Source organism: Magnolia sinica, chromosome 14, assembly GCF_029962835.1.
Source record: "Magnolia sinica isolate HGM2019 chromosome 14, MsV1, whole genome shotgun sequence".
Classification (NCBI taxonomy): domain Eukaryota; kingdom Viridiplantae; phylum Streptophyta; class Magnoliopsida; order Magnoliales; family Magnoliaceae; genus Magnolia; species Magnolia sinica.
In genome coordinates, this window is record NC_080586.1 from 76001955 (window position 1) to 76016747 (window position 14793).

The 14793-nt window shown below is 39.0% G+C and overlaps 1 protein-coding gene across 3 annotated transcripts in view; it reads left to right on the forward strand.

Annotated features, from left to right (window-relative positions):
• The window catches only part of LOC131226251 (protein transport protein SEC24 C-like), a 74415-nt gene that overhangs the window by 5881 nt on the left and 53741 nt on the right, over positions 1 to 14793 (forward strand). For all 3 annotated transcript variants that reach the window (XM_058222034.1, XM_058222035.1, XM_058222033.1), the window contains exons 2-6: positions 2127 to 2940; positions 3407 to 3637; positions 3741 to 3815; positions 3932 to 4030; positions 7839 to 7950. In XM_058222034.1, the coding sequence (XP_058078017.1) occupies positions 2188 to 2940; positions 3407 to 3637; positions 3741 to 3815; positions 3932 to 4030; positions 7839 to 7950 (1270 nt within the window). In that variant the 5' untranslated portion in view covers positions 2127 to 2187. The remainder of the gene's footprint in view (positions 1 to 2126; positions 2941 to 3406; positions 3638 to 3740; positions 3816 to 3931; positions 4031 to 7838; positions 7951 to 14793) is intronic.

A 14793-nucleotide genomic window follows, 5' to 3' on the forward strand; every position in this document is an offset into this window, starting at 1 on the left:
ACGGAAACAATATCGATATCGCCGATAATATTGCTGATAACTGGAAATGCGAGGAAACATGAGAAAAACAGTGGAATTTTAGCGAAACTTCAAGAGATGTTAAAATGTACATATTCGTATATTTAGAAATAAAAAATTTTCAAAAAGAATGGATACATAACAAGTTTCCATTTAATGGGGCCTTAAAAGTATGTATTGGTGTAAGAAATCAGTCCAACCATCCCATCCGGCCTATTTAACCATCTAACCTTCCATCCAAACATCCATCGATATTGCAAAATATCAATAGCACATGATAATTTACCAAGCAATCATCAACAATTAGAAAGGAAACGAAAGATTGTGGTCTCAATATTGCGCGTGTTGCGATATTGATAATATCGAGATATTATCAATATTGTCAATAACAAATTGAATACTACATACAACCATGTGCCCATGAAATAAAAAATTGAAATAATTTTTTCTAATAAGTAAAATTTTGATGATATCAATACGTTGGCGATTTTATTGAAATATCATCGATACACTTATGATACAATCATTACCTAGAATTTACACAGTCGAAAATATTGGCGATACATTAGCGATATTGATGCATTGGCAATACAAGCGATGCCTAGAATTTACATAGTTGAAAATATTGGCGATTATATTAGTGATATTGATACTTTGGCGATACTTAGCGATACATTGCTAATACTTGAAATTTCTGATACTACTAGCGTTATCAGTATCGCTGAGCTGGAGATGAAGATAATATCGTAGATGTTTCGAACACTGGATGAAATTAACCATCTGAGCAATAGATTGGAAACTTGATGGTCTTTATTGATTATACTAAAAAGGGTCATTGATTGGACCTTTCATCATGTGTTGTCTGCTTTGGTTGCTTATCCTCTCAAATATCGCTTTGATTTAATGATGATAACCATCTGACCAGTGGTTACAAAATGGATGTTTTGTGGGGGTGAGGAACCATTATCAAGCTTAACCTTCGGAAGCCCTTTATTTCCCAACTTCGTAAATTGGGGAATTTTAACTTTTTCTTTGATTCCCAAGTGCATGATGTCTGCCCTTTTTGCTAATTGAGGCATTTGGAGATTATCAATTAAGGCTAACCCAGGTACATTAGTTTTGTAATTCTTGAAGTTGCAGTTAAAATTTGCCAAATTCATGAATTGGGTGTCCATCCCAACAGGCTCGTACTTTCTATAACAATCCCAACCTTTGGATTTTTATATTGTAGAGTCTGGTTAAGAATTGAAATACAACTGTAGAAATTGAACTGAAAAAAGGTCCTATTATTGGTCTCCATGATCATCTGGTCTAGAAGGGTTTCGGGTATTTTCTATCCACAGGAACCAACAGAAATATGGTCTGGATTACACAACCATGGGCCTCACTTCTTAGAATTTAATATTCGTGTCTGGTGTGCAAATATGCAGGGCACGTATCATATACTTCCTTGGCTGGTTAAAATGTAACAGTGGTTGATATCAAACATTTGTTTGCCTTGGAAAGCTAATTCCAGTCGCTCTGTCTTCAGGTTTCAAAAGCAAATGCATCACACTAGACAATGTAGAACGCACTGGACAATGTACAACACATGTATGGAATCTAGGTTATTTGTGGTTGACCCCTCAGTGAATGTTGCCAAGCAATAAAATGTGGTTGGTCTATTCATCAGTTATCTACATATGCTTGGAGAAGATGGTTATAAATTCAATAACCGAAGGGCTGCACCTGACGGGCACGTAGTTGTTTTCCTGATGAATTGGCTAGCCTGATTTTTTTGATAGGAATGTGAACCATAGGGATCACATCTTTTTCCCTGATCATTGTCACATTCTTGCTTCTTGGCAACCATTTGAAAGTTTGGTGAAAAGAGGTAGGAATCCAGTGTGATCGATGGAATTTTATTTTATTTTATTTATTTATTTATTTATTTTCGGTCTTGTTGAAGCAGCATGGAGTGTGCTAGGTTTTAGTGCCGAAAATTCAGAACATTTGAATTTCCATTTTGTCAAATTGTCTGCCAGTAGATCTATTTTGCTTGATGGTAGTAGTTGGATTCCTTTGATTGTGAACCTGGGTCTTGTATGCTGATATTTTGGTCTCTACAGAGAAGAAGAGATAAGGTTTGGCTGAAGAATCAAAGGGATTTAGGTCTGTGTTTTTTCGCTGATGGCATCTCCTGTACCCCCGCGGGTACCAAGACCTGGCTATTCTCCCCCTAATTTCAACCCTAATTACCAAAACACCCCAAATTCTATAGCAGAAAACATGCAAAATCTACAAATCAATCGCCCACCAGGTCCACCACGAATGATGCCCAGTACATCTGTTCCCCGACCTCCCCCTTTTGTGACCTCACCCTTCCAGTCGTCTGCCCCTTCAGCCCCCCCTCCAGCCTCCTTTCCTGGTGCAGCACCAGTTTCCCGGTCTGGGCCACCACCAGCTGGCATCCCACGAGTTGGTCCTCCTGCATCTGGTCCTCAGCAAGTATCAAATTTGGCATCTGGAAGGCCATCAGGGTCACCGTTTTCTCAGCACCCACCTTTTGGTTTGAGACCCCCACCTCCTGGGGCATACCCTTCTGCCCCAATGGCAACTGGTCCCATTGCCCCCCCACCAAATGTGCAGGGTCCGACAAGTAATGGACCACCTGTGTTTGCACAAGGGACTTTGCTGGGTGGTCCCCGTTTCTCTTCCATTGGCAGCATCCAGCAACCGGCGGTTGGACCTCTGCCAGTGGGTTCATCACCCATGGACTCTCAGCCTCCAAGTATGCGCCCTTTTCTCGGGAGCTCAACTTCTGGTACTCCATTGGGTCCGCCCCCACAACCACCCCTTCCATTTTCAGCTGCAAGTCAAGGCATGCCCCCAACTTCAGCTCCTCTATATGGGTCGCAACCGTGGCAGATGCAACCCCGGCAGGTAAGTTGGTTCAAGAATTTGGTTACACCTTCCCATTTTGAATTTTCATGCTATCATTCAAAAGGAAAAAAGAAGAAGAATTGTCATGCTGTCACTGCATTAGCAACTAATGATTGATTTTTTATTTATTTTTAAACGTGACTGCGTGGGAGTTTGATAGTTGAAAATTTGGAAGACTGCTTGCATTTGACTGAAGGATCTATATGCATTCAGAATATTTCAGCAGTTCCCATTTATTAAAGTTCTGGTTTTAGTGAACTTTTATGTGTAGTAGTTTATCCTATACATTAGCCTCCTTTTGAGAGACTTAACACAACCATGTTGAGCCTTAATGGACAATGAAGTCACATGCAGGGATTGTAGATTACCTTTGGATTGCTACTCAGATTTAGCTGCATCTTGCATTGCCTCAGAGTTGATTTTTCATCAGGCATAGCCATATTTAGAAGTTTGTGATTACTTTCAGGGGGGTCCACTGGCACCAGGTACCATGCAACCGCCTAGAATGTTTGGAATGCCACCGGGTCTACCAAATCAGACCATGCCTCCTTTACCACCTGGTATAGGTCATCCATCATCTGAAGCTCCGGTAGCAGGGCCATCCAAAATTGATCCCAACCAAATCCCACGCCCCATTCCAAGTTCCTCGGTGATATTATTTGAGACTCGTCAGTACAATCAAGTTAATAGTCCCCCGGTATACCCTCTTTCACTGCATTTATAATCTTTTCTGCTTTCTACATGGATAGAACTGGAGTTGATAATAGTAGGTTTTTCTGTTTCTGCCTTTCTAAATGAAGCCTGCCACAAGTGATTACATCGTCAAGGACACTGGGAACTGCAGTCCACGTTACATGAGGTGCACTATTAATCAGGTACTACTCAATTACCGTGGAGTATAGACTACTGGATATCATATTTCTTTGACATCATTGTTGGTGCAAACTAGATTGGTTGTATCAATTAGTTAACTTTTTTTCCCCTTCTATAGATTCCATGCTCGGGTGACCTTTTGGCAACTTCTGGCATGCCGTTGGCTTTGATGGTGCAACCTTTGGCTGTCCCTCATCCATCTGAAGAGCCTATCCAAGTAATCCCTAGCTTTTTCATCTCTCTCTCTCTCTCTCTCTCTATATATATATATATATATATATATGTTTGTTTGTTTGTTCGTTTGCAGTGTTCTCCTTGTTCTGATATCAATTTTAATGCTTACCAAATTCTTAGTTGTGATCTGAGATGAATATCATGTTATCGGGAAGATACAAATATGTTTCAAGCAACATCAATATCATTCAATTGGCCGCAGAGGCTGGCAAGCTATGGTGAGAGTAACAAATCCATTTGAGAACCTTTGGTTCCAGATGCCTATGGGATTTGGAGAAAGGCACATGTTGGTGTCAGACATGGAATACTCACCACTTTGACACTTCTAAATAACATTAAGTAAAAATTTATAAGACATGGAAGTCATGACATATGTTTGATGCCGGCTGTCAACCTGATGCAACCCTCCTCCATCTGCTCTGGGGACCAGCAATGAGAGCATAAAATTCCCATGGTACAATGTAATAGACTATTACATAGGTTGATTACAATCGAGCGCTATCTAATGTTCTATCAGATAGGTCGATTACAACCAACAAGTTAGAGTCGGTGATTGGTGTTGCTTTTTAATAATGCCAAGAGGCAGGCTAAATGATAAAACTATTTTTTTCTACTAGCTGCAAGTCACTGGTATTGCGTAAATTTTTTTATTTTATTTTTTTAATTCAGTGCTATCCCGTTTCATACCGAGATAGTTAACAGTGGCATCATTTCACTTAGTGTATGCAATAGTGTAGAAGTTGTACCGGGCTGTAGATGTGGGGGCTATCATTCACAAAAACTCATCAAAATCACTAATATTGTTGACCAGATTTCAGATATAAAAAAAAAAGAAAAAAAAGAAAAGAAAAAAGAAGAAGCTTCAGACAGAAAAGAAAACGGTTGATTATGGTTGTCCAACTTTGTGTACAGATATTTGATGCAACAATTCAATATAACTAGACAGAAAGTCTAGTTGAATCAGATGTTGCCAGCAAAAAAAATCCATACAAGCCTCTAGTGAAAATCCATGCAACCTTATCCTAGAATCTTAATGTCATGCAGAAAATTCTGCATCTACTAAGCTCTTAGATATTGAAATTTTACTAAGTTTGAAAACAGAGCAAATATGCAGGAAATGAGCGAAAAAAGATGGGAAAGAACAAAGAACTGAATTTCAGAGATGATTTATGCGAAAGAAGCCTAAGCTAAGACTAAATTGTGAAAAAGAAATAAAAAAATCTGACTTCTGACTGTGATGTGATTTTGTAGATGGAAGTGAATGAAATCATCTAAATGGAATCTTGAACCATTCTGAAGGTTCTTAATGAAATTCTCCTTAGTTCATTACCAAGAATCACCTTGGTGTGACATCATTCCGACGAAGGTCACACATTGTTGGGATGACCTTGGTTGTATGATAGAGATTTGCCTCATAAGGGATCCAAAAATACATGTAGTTTAGTGCACAGAGAGAAGCCAATTGTTCTCAATAATTTTCTTTGAAGGATGAAGCAAATTTATTGGGGCCAAAACAGCAAAAAAGAAACAGAACGACAAAAACAGGGAAAAAAAAAAAAAACAAGGTACAGAAAAAAAGAAAAAGAAGCAAGAACGCAAAAGCAGGGATACAAAAATACATGTAGTTTAGTGCACAAAGAGAAGCCAATTATTCGCAATACTTTTTTTGAAGGATGAACCAAATTTATTAGGGCCAAGCAACAAAAACGAAACAGAACCATAAAAACAGGGAAACAAAAAACAAGAAACAGGAAAAAAAAAAAAAGGAAGAAAAAGAAACAAGAACACAAAAGCAGAAAGAAAAGCAAAAAGAAGATACAAACCAACCTCCCCCAGGCCAAACGACAAAAAAGAAATAGAACCACAAAAAAGGAAAAAAAAAAAGAAGAAAAGAACAAGAAACACAAAAAAAGAAAAAGAAACAAGAACACAAAAGCAGAAAGAAAAGCAAAAAGAAAAAGTTCCTAGAATGGCGTCCCTCCAACACCTCGTTGAATGTCCAACCATCCATCTTAAGAGTTCCGTTGATCTTCCATCTGAGGAGGGTTAGAGGTTTCCTCCACCCTAGATGGTAGTCATGGGACTATCTTCTGCTGCTTCAGACGTGGCCCGAAGTGGGCCATCTGGACTGAGATATGCCTCCCATTGAAACCTGCTAGATGAAGGCTAGAGATGCCCTTTGATGCAACTTCAAGGGACCCCATCCGAACAAACACAGCCTTTGGGGGCAGAGGAACCACGCTTCCGAGGGATCACAATCTCCTTGATCTCTCACATCTTGAGGAAGACTCTGGAAATCATGTATTCATTCCAATCTAGTGGAATATTAGACACAAACAGGGATGGATAGTTGGCGAACCTAGAGGTCGGAACTGGCCTTTTGGAGGTCATTGCTTTCTTTCTGGCCACTGGGGTCCAACCATCATTCAACTTTGATTGTGAGGAAGTTGAAGGGGGCGGAGCCTTGCCCAAGATACCACTATGACCTCCATCGAAATGGCTATCGAGTCTTCTCCTCTCGTCTCTAGGTGGCTGCAGAGGCTCGAAGGGATTGTTTCTGCATTCCTAATCGATCTACTTCTGCCTTGACTGTGGATCTATATGAGGGTCTTCCTCTGATAATGTTCCCACCATCTGATGCATACGCCATGCGCCATTGGCCCTCATCGCTTTCCTTTCGAGATGCTACAATTGTTCCTTCACCTTTTGGACCTACCAGAGTGATGCTTTCGCCATCTCTCATTTCTCCTTCAATCTCCAATCATCGATCTCTGGCTTCTCGTCTTCTTTCTGGCTCCTTATCATATTCCAGGAGTTTTCTCTTCTTGGTATCCAGCTCTCAATGTCTTCTTTGATTGGATATTCTTCCTAGGGATTTCTTCCTCTTGACTACCTGGATCTTAGCTGAACCTCTCGGACGGATACTCTCTTCCTTGTCTTCTCTCTCCTCTCTCTCGCTTTCTCAGTTCTTCATTCTTGAAGATTAGTTGGTGAATTATCAAACTTACTTTCCTCTGATGTTGCATTGAGAAAAAAAAGTTTCTTGCCTTTATGAGTGCCTTGGTGATATCATGTATACACTATAGGATTGTTGGGTTTTCTCACAATCATTGTTAGTTGTTACTGGATCTTTGATCCACTTTGCATCACCAACTGTGTCGAAGGTGTTCTTGGCTTTATACATGGGAGGGACCTGCTCGTTAAGAGGAATTTTATACAATTGTGATAGGACACACGGTAACAATACAAGTTTACAGCATGTTCTGGACTGACAGTTAGGTTGGTAAGTAGTGGCTTTGTAGCTCCAAGCATTTGCTCTCCAGATGGCTATGTTTATTCAATAAATTAGTGGTGCAAGAAACGTAGTAGAGCTCCACCCCCTCCCCTTTCTCAGCTTACAAAGTTACACACACGCTGCACTCCTGCATTTTGGGTGTGATAATGCCTTGAGAGAGTAGACACATTATGTATGTGTACTTCTATTTTGTGGAAGTTCCAAGTGATCCCTTGAAACTGTGAAATTGAAGCATTGAGAAATTTTGTGAAGCATATTGTAGGTGCAAAAAAATATTATTATTTTCTTAAATTAGATGATCTAAAAGGGCCTTACGAATAAATTACTCAAAGAACCTAGTATATTTTCAACAATGTGGATGCATTATATATTAAGTTCCACTGTTGGAATGGTTTAAGGGTGGAGCCGTGGTGATTGTATCATCACTATCAAGCAAAATGACTTGCCTTTTGCACATTGATTATCATCGCTTGCTGCATAAACTTTTCTTCTTTAGGTTGTGGATTTTGGAGAAAGCGGGCCTGTTCGATGCTCTCGATGCAAAGCGTACATAAATCCTTTTATGAAATTTATTGATCAAGGAAAGCGTTTCATTTGTAATTTATGTGGTAAGTATCACTTATCTGTGATTTAGTTACCTCTTCTTTAATCCATTTATTAATTTCAGGACATTCACTTGTTGTTTAAGGCTTTTTCATCTTCATGCCTTTCTCGTTAAAACTGTTATCCATTACCTTTCTTCTCATAAAATCACCTTTGCCCCCCTATTTATTTTACATAACTAGTTTTCGATTCAATTCCTCATCTGTTTATGATCAGAATTTTCTTTAAACAATGTTTGTTGTTTAAAAGAGTTGGCATTCATTAATGTTAAATGTGGTTATTTTACATGTACAAAATTTAATGCTGATTTGAATTTAGTAGTTTTGCATTTGTAAGGTTGTATTATTTTGTGGGGGTGAAGCTCCTATTCATCACTCAAATTCTAGTATCTATTGGTAACCAATGGTTTAATTATCAATGATATCAGCCGATATTATTATTATCACAGATCACTGATGCAAAACAACCAGGCAATCATATAATTCCTTGGTTTGCTGATGATATCGCATTGTATCAATGACATCTCGCAATATTTCAAAACACTCTGATAAATCATCAGGCTTCCTTTATGAAGTTCCCTGATATCGTCGATATGTAGATACATGCAATACGTGTTATGGGAGGTGAAAAAAAAAACTCATTTTTCTGAGGATCTTTTTGGGGTGTATCTTGGTGGGATGTAATGTGCAAAGATGTTTGCTTTTTTTTTTTTTTTTGGTTTTTCAATGTATTGTTTGTGTTTTGCTATTTGTATTGTATGATTTATGAATTGCATGAACTCATTTTGAATATAATTGCATCACTTTTGTCAAACAACAAATAGTTTAGGACCCTATACAAAGGAAAGTTATATGTGTACTTGTTTTTTGTAATGTTTTTAGTTCTGTGTAAACATGTCTCTTTTAATATCTTCTATAGTGTCGTTGAAAATTTCCAACATTTCCCAATGTTTCTCTTAGATAGTGATACATTCACAGATAGGTCCAATCTTTTCCATGCAATACCAATATGTTTCCATTTCCCAAGGGTGTGATACATGCATCGATACTGACCAAGGTGTTCCAAAACAGTAACGGTGGCCGTAACGGCCACCACCGTTACCGTTATGATATAGGCCGTAATGGCCGTTTTTTTTAATTTTTTGAAAAAACTGTTACTGGACTGTTACGGGGCTGTTACGGTCCGTTACGGGACCATTACAACCTGTTTTTCTATAACGGCCGTTACGGCCGTTTTGACCCCGTAACATGTAACAGTTTTGACCGTTACCGTTACGTAACGGCCGTTATGTAACGGATTTTAAATACCTTGATACCGACGTATAAATCACCGCGGGAAATAATCACCTATGCATAGTTTCCCTTACCAAATCATGGGTATCCTTCCGCCACTTTAATAAACCAATATTATGCATGCTAAATGCCACTTGTTTATCCATCTATATATACATACGTGCATATATATGTACGTACATCAATGCATGCATGATGTGTGTGGCGGATATATATATATATATATATATATATATATATATATGCTCACCTGCGCACCAGTTCGCACGGAATTGGTGCGAACTTTTTTGAGAACCCATCATACGTGATGTGGATCCAAAATCTGAACCGTCCATGTGAAGCAGCACCTCATGAAACCTCCTAGGCCCGAGTTTTACTTGATCCAAAACTTTGGTGGGCCATGAAAAATGAAAATAGTTTCCTCCCTTTATTTGCATTTCTCTTTGCTATGGTCCACCATAATTTTAGATCAGGGTGAAAATTTGTCCCTTGGGGTTTCATGGGATTCCGCATCACATGGACCATTTAGATTAGACACCCATGACACACGTGCAAAGGTGCGCACGTGCGTAGGTGCGCAGGTGAGCATGACTCTCTCTCTCTCTCTATATATATATATATATGTGTGAGAAATTATATAATGCGTCAAAAGCACGGTTAAGTTATAATGCTCCTAGTTGCGTCGGGACACTTAGATATTTGTATGTAAGAAATGATACAATTCTCTCAGAGCACTGTAAGTTATAGTACTAGTTGCATCAGGACACTTGGAAACTCAATTGACCAATTTGCTTCCTCTATTATGTCTAACACTTTTTTTTATTGGTCCTGCACAATTTCCGTGGGCTACCATTTAAAAATCACACCGATTGGATGATTCCAACCATCAGATCAATTGCCCATAAAATGGATGGTCATGGTCATTAATGGAAAAATAGGCACAATCAACTATTTGAGCCATTTAATTGTCGGATGGATTGCTTATGGTCCAAAAAACACACCTAAAGAATCCCAGCCATCCCAACCATGGGTTTGGAAAGTGGATGACTTTTGAAAAGATAGTCCGCTTATGGATGGATCAGATCATCTGATCATTGGGATTTTCACACTGGTGATGAAATATATGTTGAACCTAATAAACATCTAGGTCGATCGACTAGACTTATCCAAATGTCTTGATGCAACTAGGAATGCTGTTAACTTCAGTGCTTTCTTGTGCAGGCTGACGAGCTTGTGTCTTTGAGTTTGTTTTTGTAAGTATGCGTATGAAATGTTGTGAGTCACATGTATGCACAGGAAGCAAAGCGACAAATTGTTCTCAGATTGCTTCATCGTTATTTTATGATGTTTCTAGTTCTTGTTTGTTATCTGTGTACGAATTCAGTTGATCTTGTTGGAAACTAATTATACAAGGGTGTGGTGGTTCCTCTGCTACTAAATTGGGACTTTGGGACATCTCACAGTGCCTGCAACTCTTAGATCTAGGTGTGCTAGTTTTTTATGACATCATATAGCGGGAGCTATTCCAGTCAGTTAGCAATTTGTGTGGCTTTTGTACTCTTTGCCTCCATCTAGGGGTTGGTTGCATCTGGGATAAGAGCGGTTTTGAGGTGTGGGGATGGTGGACAAGAGATGCTACAATGTATAGAGCGTCGATTTGTGGAAGGATGTTTTGTAGTGTCAAGGCTAAATTCATGTAAGGGATTGGTTTCTCAGTTGGGAATAGTGAGCATATTATATTTTGAAAGTATGTATGGGCGTTGGAATCCTCTTTGAAAAATGAATTCCCAACATTAGCCCTACTTGCGATGGATGAGGACATCTTGGTTGTGGATTGTTGGTCAAATAGCGGCACGTCGGGTGTGTGGTCGCCTTCGTATCGTCAGTTCCTATCGGATGAAGAAATTGAAGATATTGTTTGTATCCTTCAAAGAATATGGTCTGTTAGCCCGTCTATCGGGGAGCTTGGTAGTTTGGTTTGGTGAAAGGAAAGCTCGAGTTGATTCTCGATGTTAAGGAGGTGGATACGTTCCACATGTCTCCTCATGAGAGATGTCTCCCTCTCTCTTTACAATTCCTCTTGTATGTACGATACGTATGTACGGATGAAGCCTAGTCTCCCTACTTCTTTGCACGTGCTCTCTTATTGTGTGGTCTATATGAGGAGGGTCGTCTGTAGAGAGAGGGATTCTATTAGTTCATCTTTTGGGATATTCCTTGGTGTGAGATTCCTTGTATGAGTGGGAGAGTGGTAAGCTTTGTTTTTCTGTTTCTCTTGTTTTTAGTGAAGAAGAAAGCTCCATGTTACTGCTTCGTGGAGTAGGTATATTGTCGAATCATGCAATTCCCAGTGTCTCGTCTCTTATTTTTGGTTTAGCCATTTTCTTGTGTTTTGGCCTCACCTACATTGATCATGTATGAGTGTTTTTCCGCAACAATTGATATTAGAGTCAAAGGTTAAGAAACCTTTTAGCACAAGATTTGTGTTGATGTTTGTTTTACAATTATGTTTCAGATGGTTGGATCAAGTTCCTACCAAATTTGAGGTATTGAAGTTCAACGGATCTAATCACGCGTTATGGAAACTAAAAATGAACGCAGTATTGGTGAAGGAAGAATGTGCAATTGCGATCCAAGGAAAAGAAAAGAAGTTAATAGATAGGAAAGACGAGGTATTTGAGGTGAAAAACTAGTGAGCTATGACCAGTGTTTGAGTTATCGGCGAGAAATCGATAATATCGCCGATATTATCGGTGTCGCCAGACCTGCGATACCGAAACCCCAATATTTCGTTTCTCTTCTAGATGTCGCCGATATTTTCGATATTATCGGCGATATTTTCGGATCACTGGCCAAATCAGCCAACTCCCCTATAGATTTCGATAAAATAGGCAAAACAAATGCCGTGTTTTCGGCAACATTAGGCGACGACCCTCTTATTCGGAAAAAAATATAGAAAAAGAAGAAGAAGAAGAAGAAGAAGAAGAAGCTCTCTTACCTTTTTACTCACGTGGTCAACAGCGCCGGATCTTTCAGAAGAACGAAAAACCTAAAATCCCCTTTTTCCTTCGAATGGAATAGCTTTGAAAGGAAACTGGATTCTACCTAGGCTTACGGGGATTTGATTTGGGATTTGAAAAAAAAAATCGAAATTTGGGAAGAGATTTTTGGGAGCTTTAAAATCGCCATGGTCGGGGGTCGGTTTATCAAAAAACAGGGAAGTGGAATGGGTGGTGTACACACAGTAGCTGTATAGCTGCTGTAGGTACGTGGCGTGCGCAGACGAGCACTAACGCTCCTCGAGCTCCGAGTTGTACGAACGGTTCAAAGGAGATTAAAGTTACGTGGGCCCCACAGTGATGTATTTATTATATCTACACCGTTCATCTATTTTTAGAGATGATTTTAGGGCATTATCCAGAAAATGAATCATATCCAAAGATCATGTGGACCACACCACAAATAGCAGCGGAGATAATGATTTTCACCATTAAACAATTCGTTGGGCCACCATAACTTTCTGTAGGCCCCACCATGATGTATGTATTGTATCATTACCGTCCATCTATTTTTCGAGACAATTTTAGAGTATGAGATCAAAAATGAGGTATATCCCAATCTCAAGTGGACCACATTACAGGAATAATGTAGACCATTAAAAACCTTTTGGGACCTATAAAAGTATTGGATCAAGCTAATATTTGATTTTTGCCCCCCCGTATGGCGTAATCATACAGATTGAATATCAAATAAATAGTACAGTGGGCTATAGGAGGATTTTAACGGTGGATATCCAATCATTATGTGTTTCATGTAGTATGGTTCATTAGAGATTTGGATCTGACTCATTCTTTATCTATTACGTTAAAATGATATTTTCCAATGGTTGGACGGTGTGGATATGAAACATAAACCATGGTGGGCCAGATAACAGCTACATGTCACTACGGTGGCAAGTCTTGCCGCTCGACCTGTCGTACCTGAGCCGCGTTCCTACCGACTCGAGTACATATGTGTTTGCGTACTGAGTAAATTATATGGGGTCCACCATAATTTACATATTTTATCCACTCCGTCCATCCATTTTAACAAATAATTTGAGGGCTTTAGCCCAAAAACTAATTATATCCAAATCTCAAGTGGACCTCACCACGGAAACAGTGTGAATTGAAATTATAACATCTAAAATTCCATGAGGCCTAAGAAAATCTGGATCAATATATTATTTGTGTTTTTCCTTCATCCATGTCTTTGTGACTTTATGGACAGGTTAGATGACAAATAAACATCACTGTAGGCCCTACCAAGGTTTCAACTCTGAAAATCATTATTACCAATGTTTCATGTGGTGTGGTCCACTTGAGCTTTGGACATGCTTCAAATTTCGAAACAACTATTAAAATGAGCTGAAAAAATGGATGGCCAGCATGGATAACCCGCGCACATTTATAGTGGGCCACAGTACTACTCTCAACGGCCATAAGATCTGAACAATGATTACGAGTCACCTTGTCATTCTATGTAGGGATGAAATGTGGCCATAAATGTGTATTTTTTTTAAATGCATTTACTTTTGCATGTCTTAATTATTATAAGCTTCCATTTGTATTACATAAACTCATTTTGGTTATTATTTGAGTAATTTCTTACGACAACGCGTGCCTTTTGGCCCCCATTAAATGGAAACTTCTTATTTAATGCATTCTTTTTGTAATTTTTTCATTTCTAAATATGTAAATATGTGTATTTAGACATGTCATGAAGTTTCACTGAAAAATTCCACCATTTTCTCCATGTTTCCCCCTTTTTCCCTGCATTTCCAGTTATCGGCGATATTATCGGCGATAACGATATTATATCTTTATCTCTGGCCAGCGAAACTTGTAGCGATACCGACAACTCGAACACTGGCTATGACAGACCTTCTTGCACTAGATGATTCAGTTTTGTTCAATATGTCTGATCAAATCACTACAAAAGGCTTGTGAAACAAATTGCAAAACTTATATGAAGGGAAATCGATGTCAAACAAGAGCTTTCTCCGACAGCAACTGTATAACTTGAAGATGAAGGGTCCTCTTTGATAGAACACCTTAATGGGTTTAATACATTGATTAGCAGATTGGTAGTTATCTATTTAAAAATTGATGATGCAGAAAAGGTCACACTTTTGCTTTGTTGGATGCCATATTCGTAGGATAGTTTGATCATGAATCTCGATAATCTAGATCTCAATAAGGAGTCAACCGTGTCCACATGTCCACATTGCTTACCGAAGAGTCCCGCAGAAAAATACATGTGGAATCTGTCGGAGATGCGATGATGGTCAGAGGAAGATCTACTAAGAAGGGTACCAGTGGGAGAGATTAAATGAGATCTAAGGCAAAAGGGTACAAAATAAGTGTTGAAATTGCAGAAAGAAGGGCCACTTGTGTAAAAATTATTGACTCAAGAAAGCAAATTGAGAAAATAACAAACCTGATTCGCATGACCAAGCATCATATTCAAAGGGTTTCCAGTGAAAGTCGAAAAAGACAATTCATCTGAGAACGAGGA